The sequence below is a fragment of the Elephas maximus genome, chromosome X (assembly GCF_024166365.1).
Source record: "Elephas maximus indicus isolate mEleMax1 chromosome X, mEleMax1 primary haplotype, whole genome shotgun sequence".
In the NCBI taxonomy this organism is placed as follows: Eukaryota; Metazoa; Chordata; class Mammalia; order Proboscidea; family Elephantidae; genus Elephas; species Elephas maximus.
The window spans coordinates 164,244,408-164,262,537 of record NC_064846.1 but is presented as its reverse complement, the minus strand read 5'-3'; the positions used below and the strand labels follow the sequence as shown (position 1 = coordinate 164,262,537).

The following is an 18,130-nucleotide window of genomic DNA, read 5'->3' as shown; positions in this document are numbered from 1 at the left end:
GCTTTGGTCTAAAGCGATGCTGGTCCCTTTTCATTTTTTGCAGTAGGTTTTAAGACACTCATAGAGTATGGATAGAAACCCTGGAAAATGAGAGTTAGGCCTCATTTATTGAGCCCCTAGCTTACCACTGCCATACTGTCGATCACAGTACACACTCAAAATTCCACCATCAGTCTCCTCTAAGAGCCTGATGCCAATACTCTTTCAAAAGAGTTGTGATATTTTTTCGGGACAGGATAAGTATTTCTCATCTTTATCATCAAAAGAAGCCCTGGTGGCACAATGGTTAAAGCTCTTGGCTGCTAACCCGGCAGGTTAGTGGTTGGAACCTATCAGCTGCTCTGAGGGAGAGATGTGGCAATCTGCTTCCGTAAAGATTACAGCCTTAGAAACTGGATGGGAGCAGTTCTACTCTGTCCTGTAGGGTCGCTATGAGTGGGGATCGACTTGATGGCAAGGGGTTTGGTTGTTTTTTTGTTTTGGTATCTGTTTTGGTTTTGGTTTGGGTCATGGATTGAATTGTGTCCCCCCAAAAAATGTGTAAACTTGGTTAGGCCATGATTCCCAGTATTGTGTGGTTGTCCTCCATTTTGTGATTTTCCTGTGTGTTATAAATCATAATCTCTGCCTGAGGTTAAAGGCAGAGATTGTAATACCCTTGCTCAGGTCACATCCCTGATCCAATGTAAAGGGAATTTCCCTGGGGTATGGCCTGCGCCACCTTTTATCTTACAAGAGATAAAAGGAAAGGGAAGCAGACAGTGGGGGACCTCATGCCACCAGGAAAGCAGTGCCGGGAACAGAGCACATTCTTTGGACTGGGGGTTCCTGTGTGGAGAAGCTCCTAGTCCAGGGGAAGATTGATGTCAAGGACCTTCCCCTGGAGCTGAGGCCCTGAATTTGGACTTGTAACCTACTAGACTGTGAGAGAATAAATTTCCCTTTTTTAAAGCCATCCACTTGTGGTATTTCTGTTATAGCAGCACTAGATGACTAAGACAGTATCTTATCATCAAACCTTTAATGAGTGCCTATCTGCAAAAGGCCGTGTGGGTAATACAAGCACTATTAAACATACCAGTGGATTCCTACTCATAGCGACCCCATAGGGTTTCCAAGGCTGTAAATCTTTACAGAAGCGGACTGCCACATCTTTCTACCTCCCTTGGAGCCGCTGGTGGTTTCCAACCGACAGTCTTTCGGTTAGCAGTCAAGTGCTTTAACCACTGTGCCACTAGGGCTCCTTATTAAACATAGTTGCTGTCTCTTAAATGCTTTTTATCCTTCTTAGCTTTTTCTGTAGTTTTTACCAATAGTAAAAAGAGACCCACTTTTCTTAATATCTTCTTTGTGTTTTAAATACTGTAGAATAGACTGGCTTTTGTAAATAGATATGCGCAAAGGCACACTGATGTTGAGCCCTGGGGGAAGAGGGCTGGAAGGATGAGGAGTCTGCAGGCTGTATCAGTTGTTTCCAACCAAGCCTGCAAACGCTGAGCATCCATCATGCGCCAGCCTCTGACCTAGCCATTGAGCAGGAAAGAAGTAAATAAATTGTGAGTCAGCCTCTCAAGGGTTTACCATCTCACAAGACTCCATTTATAGTCAGTGAAACCTTAAGCAAAGGTCTCCGGTTTCGGCTGTTTTCTACAAGGCCAAAGAAAGTTGTAGCAGCTGGATTAAGATCTAAACCTGGGGAGAATTCTAATTACAGCCTTCTGCCTAAATATATGACCTTGAGGTAGCCTTTGGAGATTTTCTTAGTAACCACTAAAATTCAAAGAAAATCCTTACATGTGTTATGTTCTGATTAATAAAATCTGAAGGCAATCACTATCAGTTGTAGAACACAATGGCCTATAAATATGGAATCACCTTCACTTGAAATTCAGCTCTTTGCAAATATATATGTGAATGAGCTCCTCTGGATCATTTTGGAGTGGGAAGGGAACAAATACACACTGAGAGTCTGCTATCTGTGTGCAAGTCGCTTGGCGGGGCACATCTGACAGGAGCCTTGCAAACGCCAAGGAACCAAGTCTGCGTTAGGGCATATGTGGACACCTACGATAAAAGCTGGGAAGTGATAACGTGCCTTAAGAGAAATACAAGAAAAACACTGGGAGTTCAGAGGGAAAGAGTATTTCTGGCTGCCAGCATGTAGCTAGAAAAACAAGAGGAGTGTGTCCGTGCAGCTACTGGAAGCAAGATCATCCCATGAACCACGTGAAAAAACAAATGAGTGTGACTCTATTTCAGTAAAGCTTTATTTACAAAAACAGGCCTGCGGGCCATTGCTTACTAGCTCCTGTTTTAGAACAATCTCAGTTATAAAATGGCAGAATATTTCTGAATATCTTTCATTTCATAAATATTTTGGGAAGAGAAATTAATGAAATTCCTTTCTAGAGTTGCAACATCCAAATAATTCAGACACGCATGTAATCTAGCTGAGTTTGAACAATATCCCTAGGGGACCTCCCACCACCCAGCTTTAGAGACAGATTTGTGAGCTGTGCTGTCTCATTAATAGATTCCCGGGCCTAGTGGCTTAGATACTCAGGGACATCACACCTCCCACTTGTGTTTGTTTGAACGTCTTGGGGCTTCTCACATAATTTTTATTTAATTTTCAGCCTACATTCCAACACTAGTAAGTCAACTGGTCATTGTACAGAGAGGTGTGATGTCCCTGGGTGGTGCCAATGTTCTTGGCTGCTAACTGAATGGTTGGATGTTCAAGTCCACCCAGAGGCACCTTGGAAGAAAGCCCTGGCGACCTACTTCCAAAAAATCAGCCACTGAAAACCCTCTGGAGCACAGGTCTACTCGGGGTCTCCGTGAGTCGGAACTGACTTAATCACGACTGGCTAGTGTATGTACATATATATGTGCATGTATCTGTCTGTGCAAGATGCCATGGGAGGGGCGTCCGTTTTTAGGTTATTTGCCTTGCTGCTAAATCTGCAAATTATTTGCCTTGTTGCTCTGGTACACCAACCTTTCAGTAAAGCCTGCTCCACCAAAACCACGTCTCCGACTTCTAAGTTCCTTTCTCTTAAAAACATTTTTTGCTTTAGCCTGAAATTTAGAGTGGAAGCATATTAAATAATGCACTAGAGTTTATGGCCTGAATAATGGTGTTTATTTTCTTTAAATATACTTAAATATGAAACATGGAACAGTAGTTGAGGAAACTCAGAACCTACAAGCTGAGGAATAATCAGAAAGTCCGTGCGGGTCATAGAAATCAAATTATGTATAAGAGAATCGTAATAATTCACAAGAGAGTTGCCATTAGCAAAGGACTCAGAAGCTACGCAGATTTTCTTACGTGCTCTGAGTAATCGATCACATGTCACCTGCCACCCCAAGACGATCAGGCGTTTTTCATCCACCAAAAAACATTAACACAGAGTCTCTGTTCTCCATTCCTTGGCATGTGGAGGCAGCTTCAGCTAGAAGACATCGGTCATGAGCCAGGGAATCCTTAGCAGGTGGTTAAGGGAGTCTTGCTCCGGATTCACCCTGTTACTATGGGAAGTGGATTTTTTCTAACACCTGGGAAAAAACAGTGACAGCAACTTGGCAAAGCAGCATGCTGTTTACAAGGGCAGGGGTGGGGGACTGGAAAGCAAAAGCTGAATCAAGGATTTGTTCGGCTTCGGAGCCCGTGGGCAGCTCTCTTCTCCTTTGGAAAGCGGCAGTGCTTTGCACACGCTGGTTTTCCGTTTGCACATGGTCTGGTGTGAAAGGGGCATTTGTCCTCACAGCTGTTGCAAAAGGAAACAAACATGAGAATTCAGACTCAAGTCTTGGATTCAAAGGAATGACTGTTCTGATTTAACCTTTCAAAGTAAAACTTCCAGATATGTATTTAAAAATATAAAATCCCAAATGGTCATCTCACGTGAATTCCAAATGTCTTACACCCCAGTCAGTAACCTCCAAGTGTTCTATTCATCAATAAATTTTTCAGTATGCAAATCCAGTGACATACATGTCTTCAAAGTAAAAAATACACATAAAACCCTTAAAAAAAAAACCCCGTTGCCATTGAGTCGATTCCAACTCATAGCAACCCTATAGGACAGAGTAGAACTGCCCCATAGAGATTCCAAAGAGTGCCTGGTGGATTCAAACTGCCGACCTTTTGGTTAGAAGCTGTAGCACTTAAGCACTATGCCACCAGGGTTTCCAAATGTACATCTATATACATATACATACATAGTGAGAGAGATTGGACCGAAGCATTTGCTGATGTGAAAAGCCCCTCCAAAAGGATTGTTTAAATCTCACCAATTTAGTTTTTGCTTAAGAGCCACGAATCAGCTATAAAAAGCAACCAGTTGCTGCTGAGTCGACTCAACTCGTGGCAACCCCACATGTGTCGGAGTAGAACTGTGCTCCACAGGGTTTTCAATGGCTGATTTTTCAGAAGCAGATCACCAGCCCTTTCTTCTGAGGCACCTCTAGGTGGAACCGAATCTCCAACTTTTCAGTTAGCAGTCTAGTGCTTTTACCGTTTGTACCTCCAAACCAACAGTGGACCAGATTTTCTTGACTTTAAGATTAATTGTCTTTTAGTCCTTAGTTGCCAAATCTCTGCTTGGGTACTAAGAAAGAATCGGCTTCATAAGGAACCCACTGATTTGCAACGGCATTTACATTCCGTGTCGATGGGTGGAGTCCGGGCGAAAGTGGAAAAGCCATTCATTCACCTGCAAGTGTCTGGGTGAAATATCTTCTGCTTCTGGCAGCAGCTCTCCAGACTTTCTCCGCACTCAAAGCAACTGCAGTTTTCTGGGTGCTGAATGAGATCTCGGGGACACGGTGCTTTGCAGACACACTCACAACGATCTTCGTCGAACTTCATGTGCAGCCCACAGAGCGTCAGTTCCCGAAGATGAGTGTGGTCTAAACAAAAACAGAGGTATTGCTCGGGTAGCTGCAGCCTGGATAACGTGGCCACTAAACTTGGCTGCATATTTTACATTGTCCTAAAATAACTTGGATTCCCCTTATCCCCTTTCCTAAAGATTTGTGTCCCTCACCTCCTCACAGAGGGAAGGAAATTCAATACAAAAACGAAACTTGTGTGGGTTCTTGAGTTTATGATGAAAAACATTTTTTGGGGTAACATTTTCAGAGATTTTTAGGTTGATGACTTCTTAAAAATGCAAAATTCTGCCTCTACGTATTAGTAATAAAATACAGGGGACGTATTTTCTGGAAACCCTGGTGGTATAGTGGCTAAGTGCTACAGCTGCTAACCAAAAGGTCAGCGGTTCGAATCCACCAGGCACTCCTTGGAAACTCTATGAGCCAGTTCTACCCTATCTTATAGGGTCACTATGAGTCGGAATTGACTCGATGGCAACGGGTTTGGTTTTTTTTTTTTAAGGGCCATATGGAGCTCTGGTGGCACAGTAGTTAACAGCTCAGGCTTCTAACTCAAAAGTCAGCAGTTCAAACCCACCAGCCTGCTCTTGGAAACCCTATGGGGCTGTTCTGCTGTGTCCTCCTATAGGGTCGCTACGAGTCAGAATCGACTCAGTGGCAATGGGTTTTTTGGGTTAAGGGCCATATGAGCTGGGAACGACTCTACGGCAGTGGATTTGGTTTGGAAGGGTCATGAGTCCAGCCCTCCTCAGTTTTTAACCAGTTGCTGCGGAGTTGATTCTGACTTCTGGCGACTATGTGTGTCAGAGTGGAACTGTGCTCCACAGGGTTTTCAGTGGCTCATTTTTTGGAAGTAGACTGCCAGGCCTTTCTTCCAAGGTGCCTCTGGGTGGACTCGAATTTCCAACCTTTCAGTTAGCAGCACACAAGCACGTTAACCATTTGCACCACCCAAGGAGCCCCATAGGGTTTCCAGGGCTGTAATCTTTATGGTAGCCAACTGCCACATTTTTCTCCCAGAGAGCAGCTGGCGGGTTCAAACCACCGACCTTTTGGTTAGCAGCCAAGCATTTTAACTACTGCACTCCCGGGGCCACCCGGGAACTCCTAAAGGATATTTAAAAACAAAAAAAAACCCACTGCTGTTGAGTCGATTCTGACTCCTAGGAAGCTCTTAAAAGAGATGCATTGATCACTAGGTGGCAGCAGAGATTCAGGCGAAACACTTCAGCGGTTTAAGGACAGAGTCCACTTGTGTTTGCTGAACTTCAGCAAGGTCATTGGCAAGGACTGTCCTCACAACAGTCTGGGCAAGTTAAAAGGAGCACGGACAGGGTGCAGGGGAGCTGGGTGGATCAGCAAGTAGCCAAGGGTGATACTCGGAAAAAATATATGGATTTCAATCCCTAGGGAGGTTGATGATCCGATACCAATGTCCTCTCCTCTACCTTCTTCCTTTTATCATTTTTACCAGTAAATTTATGAAACTTTTTAAAGTAACTTTTTGAAATTTGTAGCTCTCTTGAGGAAGGAAGAGAGGTATTGAATACTTTTTTTTTTTTTTAACAGTTTAGAGCAATGACCTGGATCTAACAAGATGAAATTAAATTGGACTCAGATTCACTAACCCAAATGTGCACAATCAGGACAGAAGAGGTGTTGTAGAAAAAAGGCAGGTGACTCAACAGCCACATGCACAGAAAAGATGCTCAGTGAACAGCAAGCTCAGTACACGCCATCAGTTTGAGGGAGTCACCAGAGAAGCGACTGTGAACTTGGCCCACATGAATGGGATTATGGGAGATGAAATAATGGTGGTGCAGGTTACTCCCGCCTCTCACCCCCATCATTGGTACAGCTTCCCAAAAGGTTCCTTGCTCCTTCTCATGCCCCGTGCCAACCGCTCCTCTTCTACACGGCCACTGAGCTGATGTCACTGTAGTTCTAATGGGTGGTGTCACTCTCCTGCTTGAACCAGTTCAGTGGTTTCCCTTGGCCCTTAGCATCACATCCAGGCCAAGGCTCACAATATCCTTCCACTCTGCTCCAGGAGGCCTGTCCAGCTTCCTCTCTCACATGTGCCCAGCCTCTCCCTTGTGTCCCCTCTTTCGCTCTACTTCCTCCAGTAGCCAGGATGTACTATCTCCTCTCACCTCCAGCCCTGAGCACTCATTTCCCTGTGCCCAGAGCACTGCCCTCTTCCGCACGAATCTTCGCGCCCTCAACAAGTGTACACTGGCTGAGTCCCTCTCCAGGAATTCCTGTCAGCAGGAAGAAGCTCTTTCACCCAAGGGTATGCCCCCACCAGGGCACAGCCATATCCAATGGCTGGTCCATATGGCCCAGCCCCTTTGCCTCTGAAGGGTGGACCCAGTTTCAGCTGCTCTAGGATTGGCTGAGGCCTCTCTTTGTATCTCAGTTCACCATCTACCTGTACCCAGGCCTGCCTCCCTCACACAGGATTGTTCCTGGGTCCAATCCTTTGTCTCAGACACTGTGTGAAGGGAAACCACAACTAGAACAGTCTTTATGCTCTATGTAGATTGTCTCCCACGATAACCTTCTCACAGTGCAGGTAGTCCCCAACTTACGACGTATTCAAGCTACAACAAACTGCACTTACGATCATCTGTTTTTTTCTCTATACATCTTATCGTTAGTAATATGTACTACATACAATGTTAAAATATATCTGTAAGTTTATATGTAATGCTTCCAACCCCCAAAGACAAATAAAGATTGGATTTATAGAGATACTGATAATAAAAGGCAATAATAATGAAAACTAAAAAAAAAAAAAATGAGGTATTCGACTTACATCAGAACCGACTTATGACGGAGTCGTCAGAACGAAACCCCATCGTAAGTCGGGGACTACCTGTATTAAAACATGGGTCACATGGAGAAAGAATTAGATTGGTTTGACATGGCTCTATAGGGTAACAGAACATTGTCTGACTCGCTTGTTTTGGACATGTCATCAGGAGGGATCAGTCGCTGGAGGAGGACATCATGTTTGGTGAAGTGGAGGGCTGGTGAGGGAAGGAGAACCTCAGTGAAATGGACTGGCACAATAGCCGCAATGATGGACTAGAACATGCTGGTCACTGTGAGGATGACACAGGACCAGGCAATGTTTCGTTCTGTTGTACATAAAGTTTCCATGAGTCGGAGTCAACTCAATGTAAGCTAAAAACAACAACTGTAGGGTAAAACCTTAACTAATGAGTTGATGTTCTAGAGCTTGGCTGTCCAACACAGCAGTCACTGGCCATATCTAGCTATTGAATATCTGAAATGTCACGAGTCTGAATTTTTTTTTTTATAAGGGTTAAGCCCCGGTGGTGCGGTGGTTAAGCACTCAGCTGCTAACTGAAAGATCAGTGGTTCAAACCCATGAGCTGCTCCATTGGAGAAAGATATGGCAATCTGCTCCCATAAAGATTACAGCCTAGGAAACTCTATGGGGAGGTTTTACTCTGTCACATGGGGTCACCATGAGTTGGAACGGACTCAATGGCACACACCAACAACAACACATCTCTTTGGGCTTTTCTTTAAGATTAAAAGGCAAAAGGATGCATTGGTGGGCTTATGAGGTAATTATGGCACAGACGGCTCCAGAATCTGATGCTTCTGTCCCTCCTAGCTGTTTGTCCTTGAGCAAATTACTAGACATCTTGGTATGTCCACTTTGTAATTGTGAAAAAGGGATAATCAAAGTACATCAGGGAGGTACTGAGAGGACTAAATGAGTTACTACATAGAAAAGGCTTATGGCATTGCTGGCCATCATCAGTACCCAATACAAGTGCGTTGTCACTGTTGTTACTACTCGTACTGTTTCACCACTGCTGTCGTTACCTTCCATTCCTCCGAGGGGCTTCTCCTCCCGTAAAACACATTTACATTTGCTGTTGTCCCATAGCATGTCCATGGGACAGAGTTTCTTGGAATGGGGACATCTAGGAAAAGAAAACAATGAACCAGATTTAAAAGCTTTCAAGGGTAATCATATCTTTGGAACCTTTTAAGAAAATAGTTCGCTGATATTTATGAACTGCCTGTACAGTAGGTCAGCAGCAGGCATTGCTGTCGAGTTGATTCCGACTCATAGCGACCCTGAAGGACAGAGGAGAACTGGCCCATAGAGTTTCCAAGGAGCGCCCGGTAGATCTGAACTGCCAACCGCGTGGTTAGCAGCCATAGCACTTAACCACTACGCCACCAGGGTTTCCACGTATACAGCAGTAGATGGCAATTCTCTAACTGGAAACCTGTGGAAACGAAATCGTAATTTGGGAAAGCTATAACCTTTTCTACAGGGTCACTGTGAGTCGGAATCGACTCAACGGCACTAGGTTTGTGTTTTTTTTTTTTAGGTTTATAACCTTTTCTGGAAGACTGGTGGTAGAAAAAAAAAGGTGGTAGAGACTATGCAAATTACAGCTGTCAACAGCGTTTATTTACCAAAAGTAAATATTGTTCTAGCATAGCACCTGAGCATTATCTTCTTTAACATGGAGATGAGAGCATTGACCAGGACAGCAAGAACACGTAGAGAATACACGTTCCTCTTCTATGAGCTTCCTTTTGCGCGTAAGAGAGGGCGAGGTGTTTTCTGGGCTCACCGTTACCAGTACCAGTTGCTGTCAAGTCAACTCACGGTGACCCCAAGTGTAGAACTGTGCTCCACAGGGTTTTCAATGACTGATTTTTGGAAGTAGATCACCTGGCCTTTCTTCTGAGGTACCTCTAGGTGGACTCAAACCTCCAACCTTTCAGTTAGCAGCCTAGCCGGTTAACTGTATCACCCAGGGACTCCTGGGCTCCAGGTCAATTAACATATAACCACCAGCTCTCCCTTTTACTTGCTACTCTCACAAAAAAACTGCTTCACTTTTGCAAAATTAAGTAGCCAACTTACTTTGTTTTCTTTCAGTGTTTGTAATTTGCCCTTCATTTGATTCTCTATATTAAATTTTTTTTTCCCAAATCAATGATCCTTTTACCTTCGGTTTCAGAACACTTCAGGGTGTCGTCATGTATGAAGGATCACAAAATACTCTCAAGAAAAATTCATAGCCAAATGGATTTTAAGTCATTTTCATTTAAAATGAAAATTTCCCATTAAGAAATCTTAAGAGGGAATATCAGAAACTGATAGTTTACTGCTCCCCAATAATTCTTGAAATCCCCCCTCCCATTTCAGGATTTAAACATATAAACAGCTTGAAATGAGTTTCATTTATATGTGTTCTGGAAAAGGGGTCATTTGCCAAGCTTGAGGCTGCAGCACATTTTTACAACTGCATTAAAACCCGTTGCCATCAAGACAAGTCTGACTCATGGCAACACCATGTGTTACAGAGTAGAACTGCTCCATAGGGTTTTCTTGGCTGTCATCTTTATGGAAGCAGATTGCCAGGCCTTTCTTCCAAGGTACTGCTGGATGAGTTTGAACCACCAACCTTTAGGTTAGTAGTCACAAACCACTTGCACCACCCAGGGACTCCACATCCGCTTTAGGCTCTGCATATTAAGGATAAAGGAGTTCACAAGGAGATATGCTGAGCTTTTTTGGTCCTACGGCAATATACATGTAACCCATCCCAAACAACTGCCGTCGATTTGATTCTGACTCATAGTGACCCTATAGGACAGAGTAGAACTGCCCCATAGGGTTTCCAAGGAGGGCTTGGTGGATTCGAATTGCCGAACTTTTGGTTAGCAGCTGAGGTCTTAATCTCTGTGCCACCAGGGCTCCAAGATACATCTAGCACCTAATAAAAAAAATATATTTGCCAAACAGTTATTACTGGTAGATCTGAGTTAGAAGCTAAAGATGAAGAACCTGACACAAAAGCTATGACTCTACAGTCATCAAATGTGAAGGATTCTCCACATACAGCTTTGACAAAGGCAAGAACAAGTCCAAATGTGTAAAAGAATTGCTTACCGATCTTCTTCAGAGAGCTGGACGGACCTTCTGATAATCGAGTATGGATGGCGGGGAGCTGTTGACAAGCACTTACAGCCTGTATGGTTGGCAACTTTAACAGGCACTAACTCAGGTGCTGATGTCAAAGGTACTGATATCTCAAAGAGCTACAGCAGAAAAAGATAACCGTGAATATATACATATTTCTAAAAACCAATTTCTACAGTCTGTATGACTGCCTTTTGCCCTCTGTGGTAGTAACTTTAGCCAAGCTGGCCATTAAGAACAGAATCAGTAATGATAAGGAGTGGCATGCTGGCAAGAAAGCTGGGAGTCAGGAGACCAAGGCCTTAGCCAGCTGGACCAAGTATTCAAGTTTGGTGGAGTCTCTTCACTTTTCAGTGACTCTATAGCCTTGTAAAGTGGCACTGTTACTCCTCGCTCTTGCTTTAAATTTGGATGCAAGTTGTAAGTATGAAATGGGATTACTGTTATGAAGATTCTTTGAGATTTGGTTGGATTTGAATATTGTTCAAAACTATTTACTTATCCCTTCCCATACCATCTCCACCGAAGGACTGCAGTTTCCTGTCCCTTGATCTTGGACTTGGCCCTGTGGCTTGCTTTGGCCAATGGGATGTCAGCAGACATGCCACATGTACAAGCTTGAACTATGTGTTTATTGCGGGGCTTGTTCGCTGATGTTTATGCCATAGTCATGAGGAGAGCATGATCGGGCTAGCCTACTGGTCCAAGGAATGGAGGACCTGCAGCTGCGAGGCCAGTTTCTAGAGTGATTCTATGATGTAGAGATGAATTTGAACTTGATTTTAATGTGTTGTCTATTCAGTCACCATTCCATGCAATTCTTACTATACAGAGTATTCATTTATTCACTTTGTTTTTAAGAGACAGTTCATCAAATAGTCCACAACTTTGGTGTGAGAATTTTGTTTTTTTGCTTTTTTTTTTTTAAACCACTATTACGATGTTCAAACATGCATATTTGAAAAGAAAAACTGCTGTGCACTTACACTTAAGTACATCCTTTAAAATTAATCACTTGTTGAGTGGAGCAGTCAAAATAATGCACTCAACTGTTTATTAAAGTAGAAACAATCCATTAAAACTGTGTTTATTCTGATCTTCCAATATGTAATGGAGCTTCTATGAGTCTAGGTCAGAGACTGTTTTGAGAGTGTTTACTTTGCATAAACTTCACCTTCTTGTGCAATTTTCCAGCTATACTCCAGGGAATAACATGGTCATGAGCTAAAGCTTCTTATGTTATGCAAGCTGTGTTTCTACTAACAGTTGGGGCTTAGTCAGACTTAGGTCATTTTTTTCCCCCCAAATTGTCAAACAGTAGAGGTCAGAAATTTCACAAGTTCCAAGGTTCTGTAAAAGGAAAGATTTAGAAAAAGAAGCTTTTCTGTTTAAGGGATATTTGGGGTGGGCAAGGACAAAATTAAGGATAGTTAACCTATTAAAATATCAGCATTCCACTCTTTGCATCTGATTAACGTAATGAATATGGATATATTCAGTGCACAAGGGATGTTATTGTGCTTTCTCTTTTCACAGTCATGAGGAGAAGAGACTTCACAGGCAAGTGTGACGATGAAATGAATATGTATCAGCATACATGAAGAATTTGTAAGATACAACCAAAAGGGATGTAGTTTGACTTGCGGGTTTTGAATATCATTTTCCTAAGTTTGTGATTGCTGCTCTCCTATGGGACATTCATTACATTGTAAAACAATGTCATAGTGATAGAAAGAAAACTTACTAATGAGTAAGGGCAAAGGGGATTTTAGACAATGGAGAGGGAAGAATTGTTTCGCCCATGGGGACTGCAGAATTATTTTCAAACGTCTTTTGTGCTGGACATTCTGTTTGTCCCTTTAGGGACACCATCCTCTCTCCTCCCATCTCCATCTGGCTCTGTGCCCCCAGGGACTGACCTCCACCTATAGGCACTAGCCCACTCTTCTGCCAGGCTAAATGGCCCCGTGGCTTGCTTTGGCCAATGGGACAGCCACCACTCCTCCAGTTCAGCAGCCCTTTCTCCATTTCTCTCTGGGTGCCCATAACTGCTCCCTCCCCTCTCTTCTTCCCTCTAAGGGTGGGAACAGCTTTCTGTTTTTGCTAGCCCCATGCCTTACCATCCCTTCTCCATTCCCCTAACCCTGTCCACACTCTTCATTTAATTCTTCTCAGTCACGGCAGTTGAGCAACACAGAACCTAAGGGACACACAAGACAGTGCAGGTCTCTTCTTTTAACATCCTGTTCTAGTAACGTCCATAGGCCTTTCCAATTCTTGACATTATAGCATCAGAGAGACAGTAACTGATAAGAGTTCAGGTTCTGGAGTCCTACAGACCTGGGTTTGAATCCCAGCACTGCCTCTCACTAGCAGTGTGACTTTGGATAAGTTACCTGAGCCGAAGTTTCCTTATCTCTAAAGAGGGATGATAAAATACTTGCCTTTGCAGCTTGTTTCAGGGATTAAATGAGATAACGCACGTAACGCATTGAACACAGGGCTTGGCACCAACGTTAGGTGTGGCTGCCAACACCATCATCACCACCCAGGCTTGGGAGCGGACCCACTGGCTGATGTCCTCGCACCTGCTTGGAAACGTACGAGGTGCTGGTGTTCACACAGACGAGGCTCTCTTCATTGCAGCAGCCGCCACATCGGAACACGTTCACGCAGGGAGGCTTGAAGAACGTGTTGGTGCTCTGCCCCAGCTCGCTGGCCACCTCCACGCACGTCTCTCTAGGGCTGCACTGGGTTCTTTGCCACTCCTCGTCTATAACTGCGAAGAGGAAGCGCATTGGGGCCGCCATGCCAACATGGGCCGGAGTTATGCTGAACACCGTCATTTTCACATTTCTAGTGCCTGCTTATTTCATTAGGTGAATTTTTTTTGTCGCTCCTTTAACCAAAGATTGTTTTCAGAAAAACTAAAACCAAAATCTGTGCTCCTTCCCATTTCCACTATAACCAAAAAAACCAAACCCATTGCCATCGAGTCAATTCCCACTCATGGCAACTCTGTAAGACAGAGTAGAACTGCCCCATAGGGTTTCCAAAGCTGTAAATCTCTATGGAAGCAGACTGCCACATCTTTCTCCTGAGGAGCGGCTGGTGGGTTCAAACTGCCGACCTTTTGGTTCGCAGCTGAGCACTTTAACCACTGCGCCATGAGGGCTCCTTATTCCTACTATATCTTCATAGAATATAATTGTTTTATTTTTCTTTGTAGTATATAATGACACTAGCTACATCTGGAAAAGCTGGCTAATAAGGAAGTAAATGGAAGCCAATAGAGAATTAACATGTAAATACTGTTTATTAAGCAATTTACAGGATACGCCTGGATAGAATTGCTTCTATCCAGGAAGGTATGGGTAGGTTTTAGCACCAACAGGATACACATTTCTGTAGGTTACTTAAGTAACTATACTCAATGCCATTGAGTTGATTCCCACTCATAGGGATCCTAGAGGACAGAGTAGAATTGCCCCTTAGGGTTTCCAAGGAGCAGCTGGTACATTCGAATTGCTGACCTTTTGGTTAGCAGCCAAGCTCTTAACCACTGCACCGCCAGGGCTCCTAAGTAACTATACCAAAAAAAAAAAAAAAAAACGCGTTGCCATTGAGTCAATTCTGACTCATAGCAACCCTATGGGAAAGAGCAGAACTGCCCCACTGGGTTTCCAAGGAGCAGCTAGTAGATTCGAACTGCCGACCTTTTCAGTTAGCAGCCAAGCTCTTAACCACTATGCCACCAGGGCCCTACTGTACCAAAAAAAAAAAAAAAAAAAAAAAACCAAACCCAGTGCCGTCGAGTCGATTCTGACTCATAGTGACACTCATAGTGATCCTATAGTTAGTCTTAAAATCTGGGAAACACATGAATGGAAAGTTAAAAGGAACTGATCTTTCTATAAGGCAGAGTTTTTCTCATCTGCAAATGTCCAACACTCAAGTTTAAGTAAAGTTGATGAAATAAGTCCATTAATTTTGATGGAAAGAGCAATACTTTGGTCAGTCTAGCTAATTTGAGGAAACAAGTCAAAGAGAAAAATGCCTCCGGGAACAAAAAGAAAATGACATACTTTCGTGGAAAACAGTATTTGCTTTTCTCTTATAGTTTAGTTTTTAATTAGATGCTGACACTTTAATACTTAATATTGTATAAACTTCTCTACAGATGTTTTTGGGAAAAGATTCAATTGTGTGATGAAGACAACATTTAAAGGCATTACTTTCGCTTGCCATAGAACTGTAGAGTGTGTGTGTGAAAACCGTCTTGCGATAGGTTGCTTCTAAATTGACTCCCAAAGACTCCCTCCTCCTGGTATTCACTCCCTTGAGCATTCCTGTCTCCCTGAGTGTGGGCTGGACCTAGTGACTTGTTTCTAATGAACTGAATACAGCAAAAAGTGACGGGATGTCACTGTCATGATGAGGTTACAAAAGACTGACTTCCATCTTCCTAGCAGTCTCTTTTTATCTCTTGCTGGCACCTCTCACTCTCTCTTGTCTTCTTGGCTTGCATGCATTGATGGAGCTAGCTACTGTGTTGGTGGGGCCCACATGGCAAGGACTGAGGGCAGCCTCTGGCCAACAGCTAGCCAGGAGCCCAGACCTTCAGTCCAACAGCATACGAGGAATTGAATCCTGCCAACGACCACTGAGTGAACTTGTAAGGGGATCCTGCCACAGTTGAACCTTGAGATGAATTTGCTCCAAGCTGACACCTTGATTGTAGCCTCCTGAGAGACATGGAAGCAGAGGTGCCTATCTAAGCCATGTCTGGGTTCTTGACCCACAAAAATTGTGAGATAAAAAATTATTTCACAGAGAAGAAAATATTCTTTTTTGATGGCTACAAGAGCGGGGAGGGAGGGAGGGAGGGTGGGAGAGGGGTATTCACTAATTAGACAGTAGATAAGAATTACTTTAGTTGATGGGAAAGACAACACACAACGCAGGGGAGGTCAGCATAGCTGGACTGAACCAAAAGCAAAGAAGTTTCCTGAATAAACTGAATGCTTCGAAGGCCAGTGTAACAGGGACAGGGATTTGGGGACCATGGTTTCAGGGGACATCTAAGTCAATTGGCATAATAAAATCTATTAAGAAAACATTCTGCATCCCACTTTGGAGAGTGGCGCCTGGGGTCTTAAACGCTAGCCAGCGGCCATCTAAGATGCATCCATTGGTCTCAACCCACCTGGAGCAAAGGAGAATGAAGAACATTAAGGACGCAAGGTAATTACGAGCCCAAGAGACAGAAAGGGTCACATGAACCAGAGACTACATCAGCCTGAGACCAGAAGAGCTAGATGGTGCCCGGCTACAACCGATGACTGCCCTGACAGGGAACACAACAGAGAACCCCTGAGGGAGCAGGAGAGCAGTGGGATGCAGACCCCAAATTCTGGCAAAAAGACCAGACTTAGTGGTCTGACTGAGACTACAGGGACCCCGGTGGTCATGGCCCCCAGACCTCCTGTTGGCCCAGGACACGAACCATTCCCGAAGCCAACTCTTCAACAGGGATTGGACTGGACAATGGGTTGGAGAGGGATGCTGGTGGGGAGTGAATTTCTTGGATCAGGTGGACACTTGAGACTATGTCGGCATCTCCTGCCTGGAGGGGAGATGGGAGGGTGGAGGGGGTTAGAAGCTGACAAAATGGACACGAAAAGAGAGAGTGGAGGGAAAGAGCGGGCTGTCTCATTAGGGGGAGAGTAATTGGGAGTATGTAGCAAGGAGTACATAAGTTTTTGTGTGAGAGACTGACTTGATTTGTAAACTTTCACTTAAAGCACAATAAAAATTTTAAAAAAAGATAAGAATCTAAAAAAAAACTAGGAATAAAAAAAATGTTTTAAGCCAGTAAATTCCAGGGCAATTTTTTATGCAGCAATAGATAACCTCGTATCCATTTTTATCCTATCTACCATCATTTGTATTGATCTCTCCCCAGATCGTTCTGGATTCCCATATACATTATCACATTTTCACCTGTGCTTAAAGTATATGGATATAATATTACTATTTGAGACGTTACCCTAGTTTCTAAACTATTACCTTAAAACATCTTTTCCATATTCCTTTTCCATTCCCCCAGCCCAATTTCCCTTATCTGTTGTTTCTTCAGTTAGTGAAAACACAAAATAGAAGATGTTTGGACAACTGAGGAACACTGCCCATCTCATAGAATTTACCTAAGTTTTGGGGTTTTTTTTTTTGTAATAAAATCCTGTGTCATGAAAAACCTTATAAAAATATCTGATTATGAATATGTGTATAAAAAGCTTGAGGCTATAAACATGAGAGATAAATCACTCAGTTAGGCATTAATATAGGTATTATGTAATTCACTATTATTAATCATGAATCCTTGAAAAAATAAGTAATGAACTTATGCTGACATTCTTTGTTTAAAATTCTACTTAAACGTTGCTTTCCATTTGCTTTTATTCTTTTTATAAAACTAAGTTTTGAAAGTTGGAGCTGGTAAGATTTTAATCAAAATTGTATACAATTATGACCAACACCACCAATTAAAGTCTTCATAACTCTACTATTCTTTACTATTGCCTGGCAGGACTTCTCTACCTCAGGCAACTAGCCTGAACCCATGTGACACACCAATTTAATTATTTACTGCTTCTAACTCAGCTAGATGAGTCTCCACATAATGAGGAGAGAAATTATAGACTTCTCATTTCCATATTCTTTTATGCTTTCCTCCGACCTTTTCTATCAGCTAGTCTTGGTTTTATGGGAATGCATGTCTGCCTCCATCTTCACAGAGTATCTCCAAGCTCACCTCAGGTCTTCTAACAGGTAACCTGGTTAAGGCTTTTGATCTTCCAGGTGAGGCCCAACCCCTTTGCTTTCATGAAGTCCACACTAATTCACCGCATAGAAACAACTAGAGCCTCAAAGCCCTCGCTAGAATGGGTTCTAGGTCATTGTTCCAACCATTTCAACCCATTTAGACACACAGTTATACACACATACACAAAGGACCCTCTGCACACTCATGTCCATGGTGTGGCTGATGGATTTGGCTCTACCCACGCACGCACAGCCTTCCCACGGTCAACAGTGGAGGCCTGAACGACCTCACCATCTATTTACAAGTGGAAAAAAAAAAAGACAACTGGGGAGGAAATAAAAAGAATATGTAACAGATACAATCAGTTACCAGATAATCCTGTGTTAACCAAATCTAAAATGCCAAGTCAACAA

At 43.3% G+C, this 18,130-nt stretch overlaps 1 protein-coding gene across 2 annotated transcripts in view; it reads right to left on the bottom strand.

The window, feature by feature from the left end:
- Positions 1-2,348: 2,348 nt before the first annotated feature.
- The window catches only part of VEGFD (vascular endothelial growth factor D), a 36,387-nt gene continuing 20,605 nt past the window's right edge, over positions 2,349-18,130 (bottom strand). The window contains exons 3-7 of one of the 2 annotated variants that reach the window (XM_049872673.1): positions 13,480-13,670; positions 10,862-11,010; positions 8,767-8,867; positions 4,722-4,917; positions 3,550-3,773 (exon numbers count right to left, since the gene is read on the bottom strand). In XM_049872673.1, coding sequence (XP_049728630.1) covers positions 3,647-3,773; positions 4,722-4,917; positions 8,767-8,867; positions 10,862-11,010; positions 13,480-13,670 — 764 coding nt within the window. In that variant the 3' untranslated portion in view covers positions 3,550-3,646. Of the gene's footprint in view, positions 3,774-4,721; positions 4,918-8,766; positions 8,868-10,861; positions 11,011-13,479; positions 13,671-18,130 lie in introns of both variants that reach the window. The other variant, XM_049872674.1, reaches the window with a different exon arrangement.